This window comes from Poecilia mexicana, unplaced genomic scaffold (assembly GCF_051168715.1).
Source record: "Poecilia mexicana isolate PSO_F unplaced genomic scaffold, ASM5116871v1 scaffold_20, whole genome shotgun sequence".
Classification (NCBI taxonomy): Eukaryota; Metazoa; Chordata; class Actinopteri; order Cyprinodontiformes; family Poeciliidae; genus Poecilia; species Poecilia mexicana.
Genome location: NW_028263389.1, coordinates 8,498,660 through 8,525,707, shown reverse-complemented (window position 1 = coordinate 8,525,707; position 27,048 = coordinate 8,498,660). Strand labels below are relative to the sequence as shown.

The 27,048-nt window shown below is 38.0% G+C and overlaps 1 protein-coding gene and 1 long non-coding RNA gene across 4 annotated transcripts in view; one reads left to right on the top strand and one right to left on the bottom strand.

The window, feature by feature from the left end:
• The window catches only part of LOC106921322 (uncharacterized), a 43,214-nt gene extending 31,980 nt beyond the window's left edge, over positions 1-11,234 (bottom strand). Inside the window, exon 1 of the long non-coding RNA XR_015761713.1 lies at positions 11,000-11,234. This is a non-coding gene — a long non-coding RNA (uncharacterized LOC106921322). The remainder of the gene's footprint in view (positions 1-10,999) is intronic.
• Positions 11,235-11,903: 669 nt separating this feature from the next.
• Positions 11,904-21,701, top strand: pex2 (peroxisomal biogenesis factor 2). Of its 3 annotated transcripts, XM_088001286.1 has the most exons (3): positions 11,913-11,979; positions 19,606-19,834; positions 19,925-21,701. In XM_088001286.1, exons 1-3 carry the CDS (start codon positions 11,952-11,954, stop codon positions 20,583-20,585), a joined length of 918 nt encoding a protein of 305 aa, XP_087857412.1. In that variant the 5' UTR covers positions 11,913-11,951; the 3' UTR covers positions 20,586-21,701. The 3 variants fall into 3 exon arrangements, with proteins under 3 accessions (XP_014837148.2, XP_087857412.1, XP_014837147.2); XM_014981662.2 differs by having other exon boundaries at positions 11,904-11,979; positions 19,609-21,701; XM_014981661.2 differs by having other exon boundaries at positions 19,606-21,701.
• The last annotated feature ends 5,347 nt before the right edge of the window (positions 21,702-27,048 follow it).

The following is a 27,048-nucleotide window of genomic DNA, read 5'->3' as shown; positions in this document are numbered from 1 at the left end:
CAGAATTTTTTTTGTTTTTGTTTTGTTTTACAAACGATAGGTTCCGACTGGCTCCAAATGAGGTAAAATGCAAACAAACAAAACACAAATTCCATCTAGGCTGAAAAGACGGACAGAAAATCCGAGAAACAACATTTTCTCCCCCTTCATAAAACATTCATGTTCCATTGCAGCTGCAATGTGACAATAAGATCACCTGGCAATTGTAGAGGTCAGTGGCCGATATAGGTAGGCTATGTGTGTATTTAGTAGTGTAGCTGCATGTGTGTGTGTGTGCGCGGGTGTCTTATATACCCTTGGGTTAGCAGGAGTTACGACCTGCTTACATTATTAAGGTGAGTAGTAGGCTCCGTTATGTATGCCTAAACAGCCAGTCAATTCATTACAGATGCAATCCCTTAAGTAAATGAATAAGCCCATGGCTCTACCCCCTGTGCTCTGCCTCTATGAACTGTAAAGGGTGCAAAATATTGGTGTGACGCAAAGAGCTTTAGATAAATCAGAAACTGGAACAAATTAATAATAAGGAATAAAACAACATTAGCTGATTAAGAATGTATAGCGGAGTGGCGGCTGTAATTTACAGGCAGCTGGCTTGTGTGTCCGGAATAAGGTCTCATTAGAGATCACTGTGTGCGTGTGTATTTGTGTCTGCGTGCATTTGTGTCTGCGTGTGACTGTATGTTTCTGTCCATCCTGTTAGTAATCTGTCACCACTGGTCTCAGTTTTATGAAAAGGCCTGCAATCCATGATAATAAGCCCTGGGAGGGTTATAAGTACGGTAAATGCATTTGTTAGCAGGAGTGTTGTTTTATGTGCAATAACAGAATATAATTTTTTGTGGTGCGATAATGGACTACCGTAAACTAAGTCAGTAATTTAGTTCTGGAACAATTTTGTCCAATTGAGTCATTCTGTCAGTTGTAAATAAAAATCCTGTTTGTACACAGCAACAATACTGGAGTCCAAACAAATAATCCAGTAAGTCATCAAATGTAGGCTATTTGTGTGATATATATATATATATATATATATATATATATATATATATATATATATACATGTAGCTTGAAGACACTAAGTTTCAGAATATTATAGAACTTAGTAAATTAATGCCTTCAAATCAGAATAAGTAAAAAATATATATACATTTTTCAGTTCAGTGATGATCACTTTGAAAAATAAAGCAATAACATTAGACTTATTTTGTTAACAAAAAAGTTTTTTTTGTTTTAGACAAGCACTTCCCTTTGTATTCCTCTCGCTTGTCTTACTACGATAGGTTTCATTAGTTGTACGGCTGTTATTTTTTGTCTTGTTTTCTTTACGTTTATCTCATCACCAGCGTATCCTGCCAGATCACAGACAAGGATGAAACACCCGAGTTGTCATGTCGAGACAGCCAGATGGAAAATAAATCACCTCTGTAATAACAATGGAAGATCCAGACCTTATGCAAGTTTTATTCCCGTTTTATTGCTTGTTTCAACCTCTTCAAAGTTGCATAACTTTTTTTTTTTTGTCTAAACCATTTGCCCTTAAACTGACCTTCCTCTGCCGTATATGGACTTCCTCAGTTTTATTTTTTTATATAACAAAATAGCAATTCCTTTAAGTAATCATTGCCTATATTCACTCCCCTTCAGTCCTTGTCTCTGGAACTTGGTCAATGAAAGAGACAGAGGAAGACCAAGTTGTCACAACAGATAGTGACAAATTAATGGGACTGTTAATTCAGGTCACAGTGATGGTGAATTGGAGGAGCTCACAAAAACTGTTGTTCTTTATGTTTACAGTGCACTGAAAGTATGGAAAAAAATAGAGCTTGGTTCAAATGTAAAGTGATGCAGCAATGTTGATACCCTGAAGGAAAAAAAATACCACTGCTCCATTACTTCTGCCATAGGCTGTTGAAGAGAAATATTATGGGATATGCACTTATATGCATAAGTATAAGGATAAGTATATGCACTTATATGCATAAGTGCATATACTTACACAAGTTTAATATGTATGTAGTATGTCTTTTAACTATTATTACCTGTATATATTTTTTTAACTCACTGGCCAATAGCTTGTAGAAAGAAATGTGTCTCATCCTTATGACTAATTCCAAAGTGATACCAAATAAACTCTAAGGTTTGTCATAAACTAGGCTATTTATTTATGTATTTATTTGTATTCAGTACATTTGCTTTTTGTGGTTACTTATTTGATAAGATCATTTTATACTTTTTTTTTTCTGATTCTACAGAGTTGTTTTAGTTCTATACTGCAGCATCAGCTCTTTGCTGTAGCAGTTTCCTAAACAAGTTCTCTCTCTGCTAAACTTTTGTTTTTATTTTAAAATGACACTGAGATAAAAAATAATCACCACACAGATTTAGGGAGCCGCAGCATATCAGATGGACTTGTTACAGTTCCATCCTGTGGCAGATTCATTAGCAAAGGTTTACAAGGGCATAGCTTTACATATGTAAGTTTGGCCTTATGGCTGACCTTACAATGCACTTAGTATCGTGTACAGGGAGTAATGCTGCAACCACTCCTACAAGCCATTTATTGCAGCTAACGACCGTCAAGCACTCATAAATCAGCATTAGGAACCTCTTTCGCCCTCTTTCTCTCTCGTTTAGACTCCCCTCTCTTTGGCTTTCTCCATTCCTCTGATGTTTTCTGTCCATTTCTCTCATGCTTTCTTGTCCTCACTCCAGCTTGCCCATTTTATGTCTTCCATTTTGTCATTTAAAAAAACTTGTAGCCATGCCATTTAAATGACTTGTTTTCTATTCCTCTGATTCTCCCTTCTGATTCCATTCCCTTGCTGGTTGACTTCAACAAACTCATTTTCCTTTCATCCTGCTCCTCTCTAGTTCTTTTAACCTTGTCTTTACGTATCGCTTTGCCATTTTTACCTGCATTTTCAGAAAATTCCTTTTTCTGCAGAATAAATTGGTGTCCCTGAAATGTCCAACATGATATTGGCACTTTTATTGATTTTAATTAAGCTAATTAGCTCATTATTCCAAGGATCAAACAGGGGCATTCATTACTGCCTAGAGAGAAAAAGGCAGGGGGTTTGGAATAGGGGAGGGCGAGGAAAGGGTTGCTTAGGGTATAGTTGGTCTGGGCAGCAAAGTTAATACGGTAATGAAAACGATCAATTATCACTCACAGCAAAGTCATTAACAACAGCATTAGCATAGTCAACCATCACAACCCTTTGACCTCCCCAGCTCTGTCTTTTTCATTCTCACTCATTCTCTACCTCCAAGCAGCTGCTACACAAGCAAATACTTATGTCTGTGTGAGGGCATGAGAGGGGGCAGGGGCGTGAGGAGAGAGAATGATAAAGGTCACACAGTTCAGAGGCTGGTTTTGATGCAGAGCCGAGCTGAGTTTCTACATTCTCTCGTTAACTTGAACAGAGCCATCACCACAACTCAGGGTCAGCCAGGTTTGAAGCAAGTGCTTTCTGCATTATGTTCAGTGAACGGGCTGTGCATAAGTAAGCCGGATTTATTGTGCTATTCATCCTTTATCGCACAAAAATGTATATAAATATTGCCATTAGAATTAATCTAACTAAAGTGCTGAGGAAACGGCTGTAAATATATTTGTGTCGCTGCTCTCCCATTGAAACAGATTAAAGTGAGTGTTAATGCGCCCTCATATGTGGTTGTAAAGCTAACAGTTGTGGTCATTCTGATCATGGGGCTGCTTGATTGATTCCAGAAATGTTCCTCTTTTGAAGATCAAGAGGTTTTCACCAGGCAGTATAATTTACACGCACTCTTCATGTTGTACTATTTTTGTTTTAATAACAGCCTAGGCAGCTAAGTTGCGTTTGGGACGGCACGTATGAAATGGACTCTACTAGACAGAAATAAAAATCTTTTCTCATTATCTTGGATTAGGTCATAGGATTAATTTTTCTTTTCTGTTTCTTGCGCTTTAAAAAGCTTCATATTCCACATAAATCTACGATACATCACACTGGAGATATCACTACTGTTTACTATTAAAGGAAGTCTTACCTATAGTCTCATGGGCTATAAGTAAGATAATATGAGTTTTGAAAAAGCTGTAGTTTAGGAGAGGTACAGTTGTTTTCCCTTCTGCCTTGCAGCTAGAAGATTCTGGGTTCAAACCGTAGCTTGAGGTCTTTCTGCATGGAGTTTACATGCTCTCCTTGCGCATGTGTGGGTTCACAACGGGTACTCCAACTTATATTGAAGTTCACCCTGATCCACCTCGGAAGGTAGAAACAAACCTTATGCTGTAAGGGTTAAACAGGAATGTGGAACGACCATGATGCCATGGTGAGCAGCCCATTCTGAGTAAGTAGCGAGGTCAGGAACACTTGAGGATCTTTCAGTTTCCATCTAATCTAAGTAATAGATTTAACAGCTTATTATGATGCAGATAAACCTGCTGAGGGTGGAAAACAGCTTACTGCGGCTTAGTGGTTTAGTGTAGTCATTTTGCAATTGTAAAGTTGTGGTTTTAATTCCAGCTTCCTCCTGTTGTACGTTGATGTGCCCCAGGGCAAGGCACTCAACCCAAGAAATCTACCGATCTGTGTGTCATTGTATGAATGAGTGCAAATGGGTGAATGTGGTTCAAGAATAAAGTACTTTAAATGGTCAGAACAGCTAGAAAAGCCTGTTGTATTAAATCTATATTAGTAAATGTAAAAACGGACCTGTTATCCTAAGCCTAGCCTTTTATACAATGTATTACACAATTTAAATTTATGCATGTTGGTGATTATTGAACTTTCTGAGAGAATGGAATTTTGCAATAACATATTGTTGGCATAAAGCAAATGGAAAGCTATATGAATTATTTTTAAATATATTGTTTCTAGTTTTAGAAACAATGTTGGTGTTTTTGAGGTGGGTTTTAAAAAGGCAAGGCAAATACATTTATAATATGGACCCCATGGAGTACAAAAAATATCTTCTGAAGTCACCAAAAAATGTATCATAATTGTTTTTCTGCCCTTAAGATGACTTTTAATGTGCTGCATGTTAAAACTGGTATTTCATCTCATTTCCAACAAACAGGTCAAAATTGTATGCATAGGAGGTTTTAATACTGCTTCAGTCATTTGGTAGATGACAAACAGGGGACAGGCTAATTGTGGTAGTCTAAACAGAGAATACAAGCCTTGGGTTTGATGACATTATGACCGCAAAACAAACTCTGTTTAGTGTCCATTAGAGTTTAGCCCTTTTGTGCATCAACAAGACCATACACTACGATTCAATCAGACGTTAGCCAAGCTCTTATTACAGAGCTCACTGCATCGTTTTCATGGTGGAACGGTCCATAAGTACCTCTAAATGCTCCTCATTTGATTGGATTTCACATTACGGACATCAGAGCAGAAACACACCATTGTCCCCTGACTATCCTAATAGACTGTTGAGTGAGGCAGTCCATTTATTTGTATTTGTTTACCAAAGTAGACTCTGAAAATATACAAAGTAACATAAAAAGACTACCGGAGCATCATTTAAAATGGGTGAAAATGGAGAATAATAGGCTAACAAGATGGAGCAGTAGCAGCGTCAAATGACAATGTTTCCTTAAGCAACTTTATTTTGAAAAACCAAAATAAACAACTGGGTGAAAAAAGTAATTGTATTAAGATATTCAGTAAGATTTAACATATTATTTTATATTTAAGGTCTAAGGCCGGATTTTTGCTGTGGCATTTCAAAACTTTACATTCTTAGCCTTTATTTTTAGACATAACTAACTTTTTTAACATATATATTAATTTATTTTTGATTATCTGAAACATTCAAATTCAACTAATGAGCAAGAACAGAGCAAATCTGTAAAGGACATTTCTCAGCATCTTTTTCTGCTTTTTTAAAGGAAAATGCATACAGTAAAACAGATTTAATCTGTATGGAAGTATGATGGAGAAGAAACTGCAAAGATTCTGGCATTTTGTTGGGGAAGTATGGTCACTGAAATAAGTAAAGTTCGGCATTCATAAAAATTATTGGATGGCTTTCAGAATCAAGAAATGCAACACACAGTTACAGTATGGTGTAGTTGCAGTATAGAAAGCACATAAAGTTATTCCTCTGACCTTCTCGATAATAGCAGGTAAGTACTTTCATGCATAATAGGCCTATAATTACTTTCTGTGTGCAAAATTCAGTAACAACAGCGAATACTGATAGAAGTCAGACCATAAGTAAAATGGAACAATAACTTAAGGTCACTACATTAAGTGGTGCTGATGTCTTTAGTTCTTTCTCGTGCCACTGCAGTCTTTTAAAGAAGACTGCATAATTCAGTTTAAACCTCAACAGAAGATTTTTCTCTTTTTTTTGCTTTAAACTTTTATTCTGCAAAAAAGCGAAAGATAATTTGTAGTTTTCTCAAGAAAATGGTGGAGGCCGCAACCTTCGCAAGTAATTACACTGGACCTTACTTGACTTGTTCTTTAGTTTATATTCGAGAGTTGAATGTATCTTGAACAAAGAATGCTTGCCATTATGCAAAAACACTGAAAACTGATGCACAGCGCCATGCAGCTCCTAATTGCTTTTCTATATGCCATTATTCTGCAAAATTATATTTCTCTACCCAGCCAATAAAGAACTGTCACAAACTGTACTATTAGCCATATTCATTGTGATGGCCATTGGCTGAATTCTATTAGGTTGGAAATGGTTCCATGTCCATTAGCGTACACAAACAAAAGATCTCGATACAATGGCATTGCAGAAAAGAATGCCATGAACTGCTCTTCTCTCCTTTTCTCAATTTGCTACATCAAATAAATTACTTCAACTGTCCTGTCCATGCATACTTTATATTGTTTACAAGTAGCCTTCCCTTATTATTGACATATTTTACTCTGCCGGATGTACAGTACCAAAAAAAAAAACATCCCAGATTAAACCGAGATTTATAGTTGTGGTAAAATATAAAATATTTCAAAACAATGTGAGGTTCCTATGTCCTGAAACACATCATAACTTTTTATTATTATTTGTGTGTATTTTATTAGTGGTTAATGCTCTGTATTGTAAGGACATTGATTCCTTTAGCTTACATTATTTACCTTGCCTAAAACGTTTTAATATGATAAACATGTGACATGTTCAATTTGAACTTTAAATAAATAAAACATTCTGCACTTAGTCAGAAATACAAAATGTGCTTCAGTTCATGCTCATCTATCAACATTTTGTCGGAATGGCGTTAATGTGTCCAACAGAATCACGATTCTTGTGCATTGAGAACATTAGCTCACAAAATATCTTGAAATGACGCAAGAGTGGATTTCTCTGGAAATCAAAATATCATAGAAATCTTGGTAACACATTTGTGGCAAAAAACAAAGTTCTTCTAGCCTACCCACATTCACCTGGCTGGGGTGTGTTATGTAACAACAAGCTTGGTTTGTCTGAATGACTATTAATAAATGCTAATGCCAATCATTAATAAAAATGTATAATTTAGATCAAAATTACCAAGGAGGGACACCACCTGAACATCATCACATACCCAAACGGCTTGAATCGCTGGTGTTTTGGGGATGGGTGAGCTACAGCAGCACAGGGAACTTTGCAGAAACTTATCCTAAGATGAATGCAGCATGTTAGAAAAACTACAGGGAAAAAAAAAAAACATTTCAATGCAAAATCTTCTCATGTTATAAATGTATATTCTAACATGACAATATATCACTCTGTCACTGGCTGCACTGGATTAAGTTGAAGGTGGGCATCTTAGGTTTGTGACCTTGAACTGAAGCGGGGCAATTGAAACAGCACCAAACCCCACCTCTTCCAAGCACAAATAATCAGGTATACAGTGTGTGGATGCAGAGATTTTATTTAAAGTTTAAAGTATGCTATTTATCTCCTGTGTGACTTTCACTGGAAATTAGAGAAGAGCTTTCCTGCAACCCTGCGTGGACAAGCTGGTACATACAATAGATGCATGTATTGATAAACAGATTTTAAAACTAATTTAATCCGATGGTCTCACATTGTCATTTTAGAGAAATAATGTCTTGGCAAGTGTGTTGTTCGTAAGGTTTCCAATCTTGTTTGTATTCCAAGCTTTTGAACTACGGAGGAATTACTGGGTTCCTGCATTACTAAAAAAGTTTAAACTGCACCTTTGATATAAAATACAACACTGATATTGTGCGCATCTTCAAGCAAAGGATATTTACAAAAATGGAAGACGTGACAGTTCGTTTTCGTAACATTGAAGGTCGCGAACCCACTTTTTTCAGTTTTCAGATTTGTATGAGCCTAACTACCAAGTGTATTTATGGATAAGTAAATAAATAAAACAAATATGTAACAAACATAATATGAATTTCTCATTAGCATTTTGCTCAAATATTTCAGGAAGCATCACAACCCTTCCATAGGTTCAACAAAGGATGACTGTTATACTTTCAGAAGACAAGCCTTATGATTAACTGACCACATCAACCTATAAGACCTGGGCGCTCCTGGGTTCTAAACACATAACCTTGTTATGTGGGCCTTCAACTGGGGCCAGCTGACCGAAAGCCATCTCTGAAACCTTGTTATTTTTGCTTTGATGCACAGTCCGGCTCACGCAGGCTACATTCTGCAGCTAAATGATGTCACATGACAATCTTGATGATTAGAAACCCTTCTTGTTTAAATACGAGTGTGGATCAGTGCTCCTGAGCTCTGCCGCTCAGATGGAAGCGTAACGAAATTTGCCACCTGTTACAAGTGCTGTGGCTTTATGAAAGCACCGCGGCGCTTCCTCCTGTCATTTGTCTGACAGGACAGAGGTCATCCACTGATGCTCAAGTCAGGGTGGACATGATGCTCTAATTGAAAATGGATAAATAGTAAACGAAGGACAGTTTTTCAAAGCTACACATAACGTGAATAAGATAATATACACACGTAAGGAGTGTACGTTGAAGATATATTTTATACGTTTAATAATTTAATCAATGAGTTCAGTCTAATGTCTGGAAGGCTAAACAGTTAACTGGAAGGGTTAACCCAATCTCTTCAATGTGGATTTTATTAAAGTAGTTTTACATTTTGTCTTCATTTTTATTTTATTTTTTTTGTCACAGAAAACTTAAATTCATGTACACTCTGCTGTCATAAACCGAGTAAGGAGGAGAAAGCATCACTATATTTGTGTCAGAGACAACATCCTTTTGCAATTTTAACTAAAAATCTTAGATATCCCTAAATTTTCCATCATTGTAATCCACTGCCCTGAATGTCAGAGGTACAAAATGCTATTACAGTTTCCGTTATGGCATTTTTAAGTTCACTTAATGAGATGCCAGATAAAATACTGAACTGACCGGAGTGTAAAGAGCAGAGTGGTGCCACAATCTCTCTCTCTCTCACTTGCTTACATATAATATCAGCTACTCCTACACTTTTCACAAACCAATAGCCAGCTTTTTGGAAACTAAAAGAAAACCTCCAATCACCGTTATCAAAATATAGTATTTTCTTGCAGTCAAAAAGCTACATGGCATCTATGTAAAGCAGCTAAATGTAGGCTGGCTAGCTGAGTTGACAGCCTGACAATTAACCAATTAATGTACGGCAGTTAGCCTTCAATATTTTTCTCCTTTTTTTTTTTCCAGCAGATGGCCGCTCCTCTTTGTTGCAGGTACTGCGTACCCCAGCTAAATCTTTTAGGGGTACACAGTACGTAGGTATCAAATAAAAGATAATTAATAAATGTTTGAAGTCTTATTATTATCGTATTAATCATCAATTTCCATTTAGCAGAAGTAAGAATGATTGTTGCTTTTATATTTTTTAAATCTTTGCAATAAATAGTGTGAAGTGGTATTTTAAATCAACTTTGTCAAACCATCAGTCTTTTAGAAATTACTTTAGAAATTTAGTCATATCCCTGCTTCAACAGACCTGACTGAAATAAGTCATTAAGTCTGGATAATGTTCTGAAATTGCAGAAGCTCTAGGTAACTATGTGATGGTAGGTGTCTGCACACAATGGATGTTTGTAAATCCCATCCTGAGCAAAAAATAAAAAAATGCTTAACTCTGTGGACCAAAATTTATATATATATATATATATATATATATATATATATATAATTATTATAACTGACAATCCGCATTTTGTATTCCGTTAGCAATAGAAACAAAATATGACAAATCCCGTAAAATGTCAATCATTCTAGGGGTTTATCAGCAACTGACCAATCAGTGGTTGCCATTTGTCTCGAAGTACACACCCCATTATCTGGAAGAACTGAACTTCCGTCTAAATTGCTGGGTTCATCGTTGCAAATAAGCTGAGAGATTTTGAGAAAAATAATAGGAAATTATGGTCAAACGTCGTCAGTGGGGAACATGCAATCCAGGCAGCCATTACTCAGAGCAGGTGTGCTCAAGTCCAGTCCTCCAGAGCTACCGTCCTGCAGACCATGATCAAATGGCTGAATTCCTTCACCAGCAGTCATTCAGCTCTGAACAGGCTTGGTAATGAGCCATTCATTTGATCCAGGTGTGTTGGAGCAGGGACGCATCTGAAAGTTGCAGGATGGTAGCTCTAGGACTGGACTTGAGCACCCCTGACCCAGAGCATGTAGAGGGCAGAATACAATTTATTACATTTCAAAACCCAAAAGGAGTCTGAAACATTGCAAGAAACAGCTCAAGGCCTGCAGTCAACCTCAAGTCCACTTGAATGAAACTATAATCGGTGGAAACTACCATATTCATCTGTATAAAGATAGCTGTTTGTAAATATCCATTTTTTGTCATAACAGTACTTATTAATAGTTAAATCAAAGATCAATAAGGGAAAGTAGTTATACTTGAGTTGATACAAAGCTCTAAGGCAGCAAGCTGCAGTAACTGCTGTATTTATATCTAAAAACCGTTTTATGCTACTGCTTATTTTTTTAAGCATTTTCCTAAAGGCAAATTTTCACAAGCTAGTATTATTTAAGTCATTACTCACACGTTTTGTACAAAAGATGCGTCCAACATAGCTTTCACACTACATTTGTGCTCCTCGTTCTTCCTCTGGCTGCAAATCTGATTGTTCAGTAGTTTCCCGCAAATAACCTTGCAGACCTGATGTAAGACTCGGAGAATTTTCTTGCCTGTTGTCTTTGTCTCAGTGTTGGCTGACAAGGCATAAATGACTCAAAAAATGTCTCGGATAATGCATTGAGTTCTTCTTCGATGGTTTTTCGCGGTTGGCAAAATTACGCATTACGCATTTTCTCAACTTCCGCATGGGGGCGGAGCCGGCGTCATGTCAGTTCTAAAAATTCATGACAATTATATGTCACAAAGGGCTTAAGGCCCATTTCATGTTGAAATACAATGCATTTTCTGCCTGATATGACATTGAAGGGAACTATATCATATAGATAAAGTTGGTAAAGATGTAAAACAAAAAAGCTTCAATTCTCTTTTTGTGTTTTGGGGTCTATAATTACATAAAATGTCCACATCATTTCAAATGTAGGTCTATCAGATTGAACACCTACTTGTAGTTTGTAAGTGATAGGCCGATTTCTTGGAAATCTGTCTTAAAACGTAAGGCGATGTTGGGCTTATGTTGGGCTGTGGGACGGCTCGCAGCAAGCTGCAGAATGTTTCCCTTATTTTAAATCCAAAACTTGTATGACTTATGGTACAATTCACGCAACATATTTTGTGTGAACTATATTAATTGTGTTACTTTATGCAAATACGGATCGATCCCAGCAAATCAACGCTCATTTTCTGTATTGTACCGCTGTCTCTGAACTGCGTGACGCTATTGGTTAATTTCCTTTCTAACTCCGTCAATCATATTGTTTGTTTTTACACTATTGGTTTGTTTCCTTTAAGAGGCGGGGCTAAATTGCAGAACCCGGAAAAACACGCTGTCTGCAGCATATCAGGGGGGAGAACGGTCGATGTGTATGTTTCACCGAAGAGAAATGGGTAAGAATACATGTATTAACATTAGTTGGATACTATCTCTGTATTATTTATTAGTAATGGCAAACCTGCTTCGTTTTAATGGCGTTTAAAAAGCTCTATCTAGTCCAGCATTGCGGTTAGTCTGCAGTGTCAGGGTTTCCTGTTTTTCCCTCGATTCTATGGTCTTATTTTCCATTTGCTTCATGCCTGCATTTAAAGTAAAATCGATTGTTGATGTCTATCGGTATGTTTAATGCACACAGCATACAACACAAACGATCAAATATACTGGGAATTATTATTCAATTTGTGTGCGGTCCAGGTGTATATATACCTAATGAAACTTTGATTAGTAACCTTGTGAGACTCTGGGCTCTTTCAAGATTATGTTCTGCATCCACGCACATAATTCCGTTATTCCCAAAAATAACCAGGGCTAGAGATCAAAACCTTCCGCATTGAGATTCAAGGCAAAGTTGATCTTATTGATTTTCTTCAGGAGACTACTCACTTCATTCCTCTCAACCCAATCATCTCTCCTCTACCGTTATCTGTCTTTTGGTTATATCTCTCTTTTCCAGTGCTGACTGTACTGTTTGCAAATCTGCTACCAAAATCCAATTCTCCTGCCCCTTTAATCGCATAATGATCTTGCTTTATTTCCACAAAAAAGGGGGGAAAAAAACATATTAAAAACCAATTGGCAAAATCTAAAACAAAAAACTATAGGCATGTTGACATGCTCACATTTGAAACATGATTATATAGCATTTGAAATAATTTATGGAGACTAGAATTCAGCTTAAACAATATGTGTTTTAAGATCACAGATCTACAACTGAATATGCTGGCATAAGTATACTTTTTATTCTAAACCGGTGTGCTTTAGGTTTGACCATTTGGACTTTTATCTTGGATGGGAAATGTCACTTTACATTTGTTTTGCATGTTCTAGCCAGCAGTTTTTATTTAAACCCACATAATGCATTCATTTAGTAAAAAGAAAGAAAAAAATTACACCCATTTGGTATAACTAGGGAAGATTTTTACAACTTTTAGGAGTGTTTCTGGGATTTTTTTGAGCATACTTCCAGAAATTCATTTGTGAGACCAGACACTGATCTTGGGGGTGAAGGCCTGGCTAGCAGACACCAACCACTCTTCTTTCTAAAGATGTTCTATCAGACAGTCAAGTTCTTTCCTATTTTGCTTATTCCTGTCATTTTAGACATTGTTTCGTGGACAGATCCACACTAATGTTAGAAAGGAAACAATTCCCAGAAAATTGGGAGTGTGGCATTTTCTTTTGAGTTGCTGTCATTTCTCATGGTTTCCATATTGTAATAATACTTCAAACAGTTGACTGTGGGGTGTTTAGTGGTGTGTAAATGTCAGGAGGTGGCATCCTGTTGTAGTTGTAGAAGCTGTCTGCATGAGTAGATGCTTGATTTGTATACACTCCTTGGCATAGAAGTGATTATAACACTTTAATTTAGTGATTTAGAGTGATGACCCAATATTTTTGGCAATGTAATGTCTAGAAAGAAAATATTAAAATAAGGATACATCATTTTATTTAGCAAAAGTAAATTAATAGCCAAACAAAAAATACAATATTTTCTTCAGTTTGCTTTGAAAAACGGTCTCTACTGATGCCAAGTCTTCACGAAGCCACACGGAAGAGCTTTAAAAACAATGATGCCTCCCTGAGGGTTTTTGTTTCTACTTTTAATTGATCAGAAATCATGTTTTAGCAGATCTGGATGTGTTTTATAGTAAAAGTAAATGTAAATGTGAATCTGACAGATGTGTGGTACCAACACCAATAATGATATCACAAGTCATTTGCTTTAGAGCACACGTGTACCTAAAGCCAAGACTTTAAAAATAGAGGAACATATGCACTCCTTTATGTTTTCAGAGGCTTTTTGCTGCTAAATTTTAGTTGCGGAGAAACTGCATTATTTTTAGAAAGAAAAAAGTAAGGAAAACATTGCAATTATATATTTTGCAAGCAACAAATGTCATCTCAAGACTCTTTGTATACAATCTGAATTACATACAAACAGTTTCAGAGCTGTCTACCATCTGAAATCTGTTAAAGGAATTGTTATCAACAGTATTACAGGCTGCCTGAGGTCATTAATGGAAAAGTTAAAGTTTAAAGTTAAGAAAAAAATTATGTTCACGTCTTAAATTGACGCAACAAAATTTTCAGTGAAGCTATTTACTGAATATTTAATCAGAAATGTGTGCAATGTCAAAATGCAAAAATATTTTTATTGGAATTCAATTTGCAATTTAAAATGAATCACAACCTTTAAAAGTAGCTTCTGTACTTTGGGTTTGATTGATTGAGTTTACTGTAGCCTTCACATTCTCCCACATTCTTTTACAGTAGACAAAGAGCAGCTTCATCTCACTTTGAAAAATTTCCACCCAACAGTCATGCAAATAGCATAAAAGATTTAAATAACTATCAGCTTTTTCATTTATCTAACATTATTTTTATATATTTTCCCACTTTTCAGACACGGGGAGAAGCTGAAAAAAAAAAACATGCGGCTCAAATATTCAACGGGATAACATGTTTTATTTGCATGACTTGCTCTCTCATTGATTCCTAAGGAACACGCAAATTTGGTTCTCGCATTTATTAGGTGCTCTGCGTTTTCCTCCACACTCATTGTGCTTTTCTGCTCTTTAATGTTTCATGGCTTTTTAAGTTGTTTGCCGCAGACCCTCAGACTTATTACTCGTACAGTTTTAGCATACTCAACCTTCGTACTCATGAAATCAATTAACTCTTCTAAATAATTTACCTTCTGAGCAAATCCAAATAAGGAGAAGACATTTTTGTGCATCACATGTACGGTTCTAGCTGGTGTGTAGTTTTTCTTTTTCTTTTTTTTTTTCTTTTTGTGTGTGTGTGTGTGTGTGTGTGTGTGTGTGTGTGTGTTCATGCATTAACTTGGCTTTCACCCCATGGCTCAAAGGAGTCTTGGGTGATTAGAGAAAGAGGGGAAGCCTTGATAAAGCATTAGCCTCTGATGCACACACAACCCAAAGACCCCTCTGTGCATCTACTCACATTCATTTTTCATGAAACGGACTCATAACAATTAGTCTGCTTACCGCCTGGGTGATCTTAGTGTCCCCAGTACTGCCTGTAGTCTGCTGTATGACATCACTCTCTTAAGAGTTTTAAATTTGACATTCTCATCTGTTTTTTTTTTTTTTTTTTCATATATATAGTGCAGACATGGCAAGCTTTGACTAATAGGTCCTCACTCATTCCCGTTGATAGAAGGCTAGTAAAGGGAAGTTGGACAAAAGAAACAGTAGTGCTTAGAGATATTTTTTTTCGATATTTTCCCACCAGAGCTTTTATAGCAATTAATTTGCATGCACAAAAAGGAAACAAAAAAAAATGTAATGTTGTAATCCAGCATGCTTTACCAATGCACAGCTTGTTTTCCTCTCCAAGCATCATAGAAAGCCAAGTGAACATTTATGCAGTAATTTAGCAAATACATTATGCAAATACCACACCTAAGTGCCCAGTAATTCGAGTGTTACAATACATAAAAAGCCAAACTGAGACCTTTTGGACAGACTGTTTCCAGTGACAGCGAGTGATAGCTCTGTGAGTGGCTTCGTAGCATTACTGCTGCAGGAAAAAATAAAAACACAAAATGCAGTTCCCTAGAGACTGTCCATCTTCCCAGCCTCCCCCTTCCCGCCCCCCAGTCTTCAGCCCCCTGTCCTAAACACCCTCCTGCTGTCCCCAGACACCAAAGCCAAGGTCAAGAAGAAAGTGAGGTCTTCCTCTGTCTACAGGCTATTCCCTGGATGGATTCACCTCAGTGTGGCTGAGCTGCGTGTGCTACAGGATGGTCCCTCCTTCTTTGTTGTGACCGTCATCCTCAAGGTCAGCTTCTAGGGAAAGGTTTGGGCTTATCTGTCTCCCGCCCCCCTTTTTTTTTTTTTTTTCACTTTAGTTATCTTTTCAGCCATTCTTTTTTTTTTTTGTCTCAATGTATCTGTAGACGATAGCTCAAAGCTCCCATCTGGCGGTTTCTGGATGTGCCGGCTGACGTGTCTGTCTTTTTGTCTATCCATCGTTCTGTAGGGTAACTGACATTACAGCTTATTGTCTAGCTTTCAGAGGACCCATTTCTGCTCCGAAGCTCTAGGCTGATGCTCTGTATGCTTTTTGTAGCCTCTCCTCTCCTTCCTCACGTTGGCCATGGCCCCGTTTGCCTCGGAGCAGTGTTACAGTGGGTTTCATGTTAGATTGGATATTGTTGTTGTCCCTAAGCTATCATAGTCAGCCTTGAGTCAGTGTGCTATCTTTGTCTAAATAGCATGCACAAACTAATGGAACAAGAAGAGAATCAACCCTGATCTGAATTGAAATACCTTTTAACATTCCGAGGAATGTGATTTTATTTTATTATTTTTTTCTGGTCTGACTTAAAAAAAAAAAAAAAAAAAAAAGTAAGTCCAGAGGTTTTCCAGGTGAATTTGCTTTCAGATTCATTTTCATTTGCCACCAACTCCCCTAAATAGTTTTCTTTTTATTTGTGAGTTGGTTGGCTGACCAAAAGAATTCCTAAATCTGCTCAGATGAATTTGTCTGCTATTGTGGTAGCATAATCTCACACTGAATATTTTTGAGAAGTCATACCTTTTATTTAATCCCTTTTAGGCAGTGAGAGACAAAAGTCCCATGTTGACTTTACTATATATATATATATATATATATATATATATATGTGTGTGTGTATGTTTTAAAATGAGTGTTCAGTGTTCATTCCTGACCTATTGATAAAAAGTATGTGGTTCAAAAAATTTGGAGCAAGTGTGCAGCTAATTGTGACTTAAATTATTGTATTTTTAATAATAATAATAATAATAATAATAAACACTTATTGCCTAATATGGGAGTTTATACTCACTTAACAAATGTACATGAATAAAAGGTTGAATTTATAAAAAAAAAAAAAAAAATCTAAGCATAATATCATACTACTGAAATAAAAGACAGGTTTATTTATTTATTTATTTTTTCACATTTTTCCTTGGCTGCTAACATCTGTGGATGCCACTATATGCGTCTACCTATTTCAAATAAATAATGTCTTTCCCTGTATCTCTGATCCTTCAGGTTTGTATGGGAACTGTAAAAAACACTGCCTCCAACACACCCTGTCACTGCTCCCTAAACACTTGTATCGACTGTGACTTTTGAGTATTACATAAGGAACATGGATTTCCAGCTGTCCACGGTAAAAGCCATGTAAATTCAAATGCTTAATTTTTATAGGCAGCCCGGCATTGACTGAAGTGCCTGCTTGTTATATATTTGGCAAGTCCTGCAAGTCTGAAGGGAAGCTGTCAATAACAATCCCAGCTATTGATATGGCAGTGGGCAGGAGATGTTACTTGGCCCTCGACTGCAGCCTCCCTCTGATCCCTCTACATCATAATTACATTAATATTGACAGACCCTTGACAATAGTCACATTACTATTGATAGGTGGTTGTCAATACCGTGTTTCCCCAAATAAAACATATTCATTCATAACTTGTAAACTGCTCGATAAAAAGCTTTGAAAAGACTATTGGACCCGGTCGGGTTTACTCTCCCGAGAGTGCTGCTGCTGTGACGGGGATTTCCACCACCTGGCAGTGTGTGTGTTTGTCGATTTGTGTGTGTGTGTGTGTGTGTGTGTGTGTGCGTGTGTGTGTGTGTGTGTGAGTGTGTGTCAGCTATAGACTGATAGATTAACTTAGTGTTGCATTAGAGCCCCACATAGATCAAGGCTTTCCTTGGCATGCATTCATAGCCAGACACACATGCATATAATCTCTAAATTTTCCTCCATCAAAGGAAAACTTTCAGATTAAGCAGAACAAACAGAGCCTGTTTATTGGTTGGCATACACATTCAGACTACTTCTATTTTTATGCTGTATTTTTATATATATATATATTTTATAATCCACACTCCTCTCCCATCACAAACGAGGTCCTGGTCGCTTAACATGGCAGCATTTCAAAGAAAGCTCAATAAATTTGTCATACCTGCTTAGTTCAGCGTAAATTCACTTTTTTTCATCGGTTTGCTAATTCTCACTTATTTGGATGGTGTATCCTGGCTCTATTTAAATGTCTTGAATGCACAGACAGTCCTGTATACCTCAGTATTGGCCCAGTATGTTAGGATGGGCTTTTTTTAACCTTCTTGAGAAGCATCTAAAGTGACCATCATCCCTCTCTCTTTCTGTCAAAACTGCCATATTTACCCGGTGGAAATCTCTTTTAAAGCCTCGTGACAAATCCTGTTCATCGAGACACAAAAGCTACTGTCAAGAAAAGGCCTCTCTCTGTCTCTTTTTCTCTCTCTCACTCTCTCTCCTTCGGTGGCCTTTTTCGTCTGTCTCTCAATGTGTTAGTTAGTCTTCCACCTCTTAGGCGATTCAGTCGGGCAAAGGGCAGATAAAACCGGGGAACTGAGCAGTTTGCAAATGTATGCAGCACAAAGTAGCCCAGATGACACAATGGTGAGATCCCATATGGAGCTGAATCTTGGAAGGGGGGGATTGTTCCACATTTGGCAGATGTTTATGGTGTACCAGAGACTGTGCCGTTAGCCTAATCCCTGGTGATGTGATTTGTACACACACCCCTATCTCTGGAGGGAGCAGGCAACGATAGCCCCTTAGCTTTGCCTACTGTGTGGGTGTGTGTCTAGTGTGTAGAATGGTGTGTGTTTATACAGTGGAGAAAGCATTCTAAGACCCCCTGCCTCACCGTGTGCCGTAGCTCAAAGCTTGCATTAAGGACGGGTTTTACATGTGAAAAGTGATTTTCGTTTCTGTGTAAAGAAAAATAACCTTTCTAATAGGATGGGCTTCCCCTCCAGGGCCTCTCTGCTCCGTATAACAAAGTTGTCCTGTAATAGAAGTGATTCTTTATACTTTTTTTTTTTTTCTCAGAGCAGATTTTAACCTAAATAGATTTTAAGATAAAAAATATTAGTGGTTGTATGACAGTAGTGTTCTTCATTATTGCTAATTTTTCAGAACAAGGTCCATGGGTCTGAAAAATTATGGGGAAAAGATTAATGGTAAAAAGTGTAATCCAGAGTATATTGCCTGGAAATAAAGTCTGGAGAGTAAATATTGTAGATGGTATAGTTATCCATCCATACATGCATTCGTCTATACAATCACATCTGTCTGTCCTGTCATCTGTTGTGAATTTATTATGAATTGTAGTGTGTCTACTTCCAAAATGGGCTAAAAAGTGCCTGGAAGCTCTGGAGTCTAAAAATATATGGAATTTTTACATGTAAAATTTGTAGGAACCTTGGGAAAAATCCACTCTGTTTCTATTTCAACTTAAGCTGTTGCTTCAAAACATTTGATTGTTTGTATCTTGCTGTCCAGGTTCCCTTTGGAAAAATGTTAGTGTTCACAGGTTCTTCTATTTGAACTCCACATTTTGAGAAGCTGTATTAATGACTTGGTTTCCAAATTAAACCAAAGTTAAATCGTTATGCAAATTCTACATCAAACACAAATCTCAAAGCCTTCATTAATATCTGTCTTGATATATATATATTTTTTTTTTTTCCAGCAGGTTTGAACAGGGACCACAACAAAAGGACAGCTCAAACTAATGGGTCAGAATCTGCAGTTGACCCACCAGTTTTGCGCATCAGCCAGCTGGATGCCCTGGAGCTGGACTCGGCCCTTGAGCAACTGCTGTGGACCCAGTTCACTCAGTGTTTCCAGAACTGCCGCCCAGGGTTGCTCACCCCGATGGAGCCTGAGCTGAAAGCATTACTTTATCTGTTGCTCTGGAGGTTTACTCTTTATTCTAGCAATGCCACAATAGGTCAATCTCTACTGAGCCTGCGTTATCAAAGCACATCTTCATCTTCTCCCCACTACAGACCGCTGTCCCGTCGTCAGAAGTTGGGTCTTGCCATACTTACTGCAGGCCCCCGTTGGCTGCAGGAGCGTTCCTACCGTCTCCTGCCATGTTTGGCTTTGAGTCCAAGAGGGGCTGTTTCGGAGTCGGATGGTGGCTTGCTGCAACAAAGTCTTCGTAAAGCCCTGACTCTTGTTTCTGGTCTGGCAAAGTTCGCTACCTTTGTCAACTTCCTAGTTTTCCTAAGGAATGGCCGTCACCCTGTCCTACCTGAAAGAATTGCGGGAGCTCAGGCTGTGTTCAGTAAACCTAATGTGGTTCGAGATGTAACTTACCAGCACATGAACCGGGAACTACTGTGGCACGGCTTTGCCGAGTTCCTCATCTTCTTGTTGCCGCTGGTAAATTTAAGGAAACTGAAAGCGGCGGTGTTATTGCATGTGCTTGGAAGAAAAGATTCTGAGGAAGAAGGCACAAGAGCGGGAAAAGACGTGTGGAAAATCTGTGGACTATGTGGAGAATGGCCAACAATGCCTCATACGGTGGGGTGCCAGCACGTTTTCTGCTACTACTGCATTAAAAGCCACAGCATCGCCGACGCTTACCTCACATGTCCGAAATGTGGGGCAGAAGCAGGGACGCCCAATGTGGTGAAGATGGACATGCGGGTTGTGGGCAGGTGATGGTTCCATCCTGCTGAGAGAAAACTGCTAGAAACTCGGTCTGAGTGAAAGGGATAGTTGAGGATTATTTAAGCGAAGATTTGGTAAACTGTAAGAAGCTAGTAGTATTTTACCTTTAGCAAATAACTCTGTTTTTTTTTGTTTGTTTGTTTGTTTTAACATGAATCCTGATCAGTAAGCTGAAGCTAACAGATATGACCAAATCAGACTTCTATCAGCTTAAAGCGACTTGAGTCTCAGAAACATCTTAACTGTTTTTGCAAAAATGTTCAAAACCCTTTAAACTTATGTTAGCATTGGACAGTCATATCTAGAGAAGCCAATTATTAAACTTGATTGACTTATTCATTGATCATTTACACAGAAAACAGACTTAGGAAGTTGTGTGCCACCAGTGATGGTGAAGGTGGTATACAAAAGTAGAAACAGCTTTTTATTTTTATTTTTTTTGTTTGTTTGTTTTGTTTTTCCCATGTTGTTTCTTTTATATCCGTTACTCTGACTGGAAAAACTTTCCGTTTGGTTCTCAGTACGAGTTTTGGTAGTTCATCTCCTACCTCTATTTCCTATCTCCTTGATGGAGATGTTAATTTCTGAAGAAATTGTGTTTGTCTGTTCCCAGTATTTGCTTTTTTTTTTTTTTTTTCAAAAATATTTAGTCATGTATGACTTTATGACGGGAGGACTTTTCCTTACTGTGTCTTTTCTAAGCACACAGTTGTCTGCTATGTCTAATGTATGTGTGCATATATTGACAGTCTTCTGTGCCCTCTGTTTCTCTGGCTGGACTTTGGATGGAATTATTTGTCTTTGGTGCACTGGACAGACTACAGAGCACCACACGGGGCATATATTTGATGAGTGAATGTGTTGATTTATGCTCCAAATTGGCTCTGTGATGGGGCGCGTGGATGTGTGTGTGTGTGTGTGTGTGTGTGTGTGTGTGTGTGTGTGTTTGTTGAAATGGGAATATTTGTTCTGATGAAAAATGCAGAAAGTCAGCTGAATAAATAATGGGAGGAATTTCTGATGCCTCTCATCATGGCCAAATTAGCATTTGTTGTGTATTTTGTGCCTAAATTGTATTTCAACATCATTAAAATTGATAGAGTGCTACCTCTTGGGTGTTTATTTAGTTAAGTGGAGGAGTGAGAGAGAGCAAGAGACGAGGGAAAGTTATAACAATCAGTACACTTCTCTCTAGACAGGCCTGGTCGTTCTAACTCCCATTATCCGTTTTCACAGCACCCCAACATGCTCAAGATCAAGGGGGCAGCCAGGGGCTTGGATTGACTCACACACACTTGACAGCCATCCTCTCTTTTCCCTTGGCCTTTCTCTCTTTTGCTGCCTTTCCGTCTCTCTCCCTCTGTAATCTCAAGGGCCCTCGCCCCTATAAGACTGTAGTAAACTGTACCAAAACCCTGGCAGTCGTCTCCTTCCTCGCAGGCGAATTACTCTCTAATCCCTGTAATGAGTCCAAAGATGCTTATTTATGCTGGAGTTAACCTCCACCAGTGAGCCCAGCCCCAGGCCAAACTCACCCCAGCTGAGTGAAGCCTTTCCTGGGCTGACAAGAGAGGAGTGGGATGGAGGGGGGGTTGTGATGGTTGCTATCCACCTCCTCTTCCCACTCGTTCTTTTTCCCTTCTCTGATCACCAGTGCTTAATTGCTGATTGCCAAGACAATCAATTGTAACTGCAGGCGTAACAGAGAGCCTATTGCAGAGGGAAACGGCCTCAGTTCTACCGGCACAAACGCATGAATCTGCGCTCAGATGAGACTTTGGCTGGGCTTAAGAGAATAAAGCATGCAATATCTCTACTTATGAGGTTCGCGGGGGCCCTGAAGAACATCGGGTTGTTGCATTGGTTTGATCTTGTGTTAAATTATTTATGTGATACTGACCAATGGCTTCTTTCTTTGTCCTAGAACTTCTCCAAGTCTCTGTGGCAGATGTCCTTTGTGGTAATGTAAGGTAATCCAACATGAATCAATTGTACGGTTTAAACCTCCTATAGAAGTATTGACGGAGTCTTGCGATGGATTAAAAGAAAACTTAAAACCTCGAGGTGGGTGTTACAATCCTAGATGATGATTGGGTTGACATCTTGTGGAAAACAGAGGACACATCCTGAGGATTCTTTGAGGTCCTCTTTTATATCAAGGACGTTTTGACTAATGAATGCAACACTAATGCATATAAAGCCCCAGATAGGAAAGACCGATGGTCAATATTTTATGCACTACATTACATTAATGTGAAGTAAGTCCCAGAAAGTGAGATTAGGACGATGTTTGAGATTAAGGATGCATATATGATCAACCCTAATGCCACTGGGACATGTCATTGTCTTAACATTCAAAGAGACTTACAATCCAAACCTTTTTTGCTGATCTTACTCTGTAACTCTAATTGAAGCCTCCAATCCTCAGGAAAGAAAAAGAGATAAAGAAGAAACATTGCATTAGAGTCTATTAATTGAGTTAGGACATGTATTAAATTAGTTGGAAGTTGGAGCAGGGCTCTGGACTTAAGGAAGGTAGCTGGGGCTCAGTTAAGCCTATCTGTCTTTGGATCTTTTCTAATTCTCAGGCTCCGTGTGGAGAAGAAAAAGAGGAGGAAACCCACATTCCCAGCGGCTATGCAAAGCAATCTGCACATTCACACGCAGCCATTTAGGGAGCAAATTGGCCCTGTGCCCCCTCTGACGACGGTTTTAAGAGAAAGGGAATTAGGGCGTTGAATCCCTAACTAGATCTCCTTCTTTGATGAGCCTCTTTATCCGCCTGTCCCTCATCTCCATTTCTTTGATGTGAAGCGTTGATTTTCCTGATTAAATAGTTTTTTTAAGTAAAAAGCTCTTCTCTTGGCTCTCTAATGCCGGGTACTTTACTGTACCTATTGTAGGTTCGTTTGTGTGCATGCTTGTTGGATGGTACGTCTGTGGTATTCTCTAATTGGAACAGAGCCCGTGGCTTGCAGATAATAGCAAGGACAGAACATGCATATTTTTCCTCTAAGAAAAAAAAAACTGTTATCATTAATGCTCATGCCTGGCTTTTACCTCTTCATTTGAAATGGCTAGAAGGACTCGGATAGCCCTGTGATTCACTAATGAAATTAAAGAGTGAAAACATCTGTGCCTTTTTCTGTTCAACTAAATTCCATCTCTGATCCTTCTCCTTACTCACTTTTCAACAGGTAAGGGAGTTACATCCCTCATGTATCGGCAAGATATTTCTAACAACTGACACCACTTTCAAAGACTGAATGACATTATTTTTCGTGCCAAGAAAAGATAAAACAAAAATGCTCTATTTATTTGTCGACATCTCTGAGGATTTTTGACACCTCTATACCTTTTTTTTTTTATTTTGGTTTTGTTTTCTTGTGGCATGTCCAATACGTCAATAGGAGTTACAAGTAGCTCATATTTCATCTATTCAATAAAAGACATGCCAAACATAAAACACCAAAATTCCTTCAAGGTAGACAAATCCTAGGTGTGCAGAAGTTCAGGGTTGCAGCCGCTGCTGGTACCTGCATTATGAGACTTCTTTCAACACCTGCCGGGCTTTGGATACCACCGGGCCCAATTATCTAAGTCTGCCTCTTCTTTTTAACCACCTCTTCAGTCTAGCAGGTCAGGGGGACAATCAATCACACCTAAAATAAGGAAAGTAATTTCCTTTGCCTTTATCATGGTGTTTAGGTTTTGTCTGGTTGCATTTCACACAAAGCTGGAGCATCTATGGTTTGGGAATTCAGGGAATTTGGCCTTTTCCTTTTTGATCTCAGGTCCCAGGGTAATTTGGAATTTTTACATTATCATACGTCCGACCCAATATGTGTAAGCTGAATGGGGAAATAAAAAAAAAAATGCGTAGATGCTCTGTAGAGTGCTGTGTTTCATGATGTAGGTCGACAAAGGTTGTTATTCTTTAGAACTTTTAAAAGCCAGATCTGCGCCTGCGACACTGACGGAAAATCTGGGCGATGTGTGTGTGTGCATTCAACAAAACATGGTGGATATCTATTTATTTCTACCGTATGAAATCTATTTGATGCATTTTAGTTAGTTTATTTTATTTTTTTTACTTCATTTCATGATTTTAAAAAAAGTATTGCTGAACAATATTTGTTCCTATGAAACTAATATTTAGTCAAAAATACAAAGCTGTGAAGTTACTCAGATTTCCTTTCAAATTTCAAACCAACACCTGGGGAAGATCTAAACATCATTGTTGTCACTTTTATTTTTATTTAAATTTAAGATACTTCATGTAAAAAAAAAAAAAAAAAATTGAAAATTTCAATTTATACACACCTTCTGCAAAACCAAATTTAAGCCGAATTTGTGAATGTGTTAAATATGGAATGTTTGCATTGTTAATTTGCTGCAATAATAAATCATCCATCCGTCATTTTCCACTCCGACTCAACCACAGATAATTAATAGTATAAGGTAATACTAATAATGACAGATGGAATGTATTTTATAGCATCTTAAGAGTCTTATTGTTGGAATAGAAAACGTGTTTCTGAGCAAGAAAGTCAATAGGAAATTGATTAAAATAATTATGATTTCAATGACATATTTAATCAAGATGATACTTCTTTTTTTTTCAATTATCAAGCAAGATTATATATATTACAATTTTATGTTTCATACCTTACTTGGAAAGAGTTGCAAGATGTTTGTCTGTTACTGAACTCCTCCCACCCATCTGACTGGATGGGTAGGAGCGGCAAAGGGACGGGACAAACAAGATACCAAAGGGCATTATGGGGGGGATTACGCACAGGTGTGCTGTGCGCACCAGCACGAGCATCTGTGTGTGTGTGCGCATACGCACTGTCCTGTCTGTGCACGACTTTAGCCATCTCAGTCTTCTTCCTACTGATGTCTAGAGCAGACTAAATGAGCAATAATCTGCACACATCCCTCCAGATGGCCCAGTGAATTTCCTGTGGCTTAAGGCGCCAGCTGAGCCCTTTGAAAGTTTTGATAACTTCTGCAAATGTGATTGAACCTCTGCTTGTCCAGGAATGCGGTGGAGGACAGAATGTGCTTTTTTTTTTCTGTTCTTCCCCTAAAAGAAATGAAGTAGGAGGTATGCAATTGAGTTTTTTTGTTTGTTTGATTTTATTTCTCTTTTGAAAAAAATATATATTGACCCTAAGGGCTTCATCACTTTGACTTTACATATAGGTTCATTTGTCTTGAGCTGTATGTCCTGCAGGTGTATAGAGACACCTGAATCACTTTCTAGGTTAGGATGTTTTTTTTTTTTTGTAAACTGTGTTGCTCAGTTAAAGTACTGCATATAGGATTACATTTAAACTCATATACTACACAGTCATTTCCAAGGCTCTTTGTAGTTAACATAAGCATCAGAATCATTGTGCAATCAACCAACAGTCATCAGCAACTACAAAGGAAGAAACTAGAAGAGCGCAGACTTGTGTTTTCTGTCCTCCATCAATCAATGCTCCAACCAGACTTAATACACATGAGAAACCAAATACAAGCAGGAACATGTGTAAAGTGCCATGAATATTTGATAACGTCCTGCCGATCTGACTTCGGTTTATTGACAAACTGCGGTATTGTTAAATCCCAGGGAATCCAAGTGAAAATTGCAACGTTTTCTTGTGTAGGTGCCTCGCAAAAGTGTTCATACTTTGGGAACTTCTCTGTGTTACAACAGAAATAAGCTTAACATGTTTTAATTGAATTTTTTGTAGACCAACAAAAAGCTACGGAAAACAATACATGCTTTGCTTTCCATAAATATTGCTTTGTTTATGCTTGCTTACAAATGAGCTTTTTGTTTTTTTTAGGGATAATAGGAGCAACTGTAAATGCATGCCACCCTTTTGAGATTTATACGCTAAAAGATTTTAAAACTGTTGCAGCATCTTCCTTCCGTTGAAGAAATGTATGCTTCTTTTTTGTTGTTTTATTACCTACATCGCAACAGAGTACATCAAAGTGTGAGGTTGCATTGGGAGAAATTGTTTAAATGTTTAAGTGGTACGTATACTTTTGAAAGACAGTGTGTGCAGCAAGAAATTACCAAATTCTAAATTACAACTGTAGGCAACAATAAAGAACATCAACAGCAGGCACAGAAAGCATAACCCTGTTAAGTCTGAAGCCGCCAGGTAATGACAATGCTTTTTAGCGTTGGAATTTCCAACTTGCCGTGGTTCAAAAAGAAATATATTTGAGTAGTTGCCATGGATACCTGTGTGCAACGGTTTAGCCGGGAGTCTTGATTCCTCCTGGAGATGAGTGAGCCGCACGTGTCAGCCAGCATTAACCTGCTCCGTCCAAACGATGCGCAGAGACACAAATACAAAAACACACGAGAAATAATAAACACGGCAATATGCACATTGGCTCTGTGAGTAATGTAGCGAGGTCTCTAAGCGGAGTTCAAACTGAAGCGCAT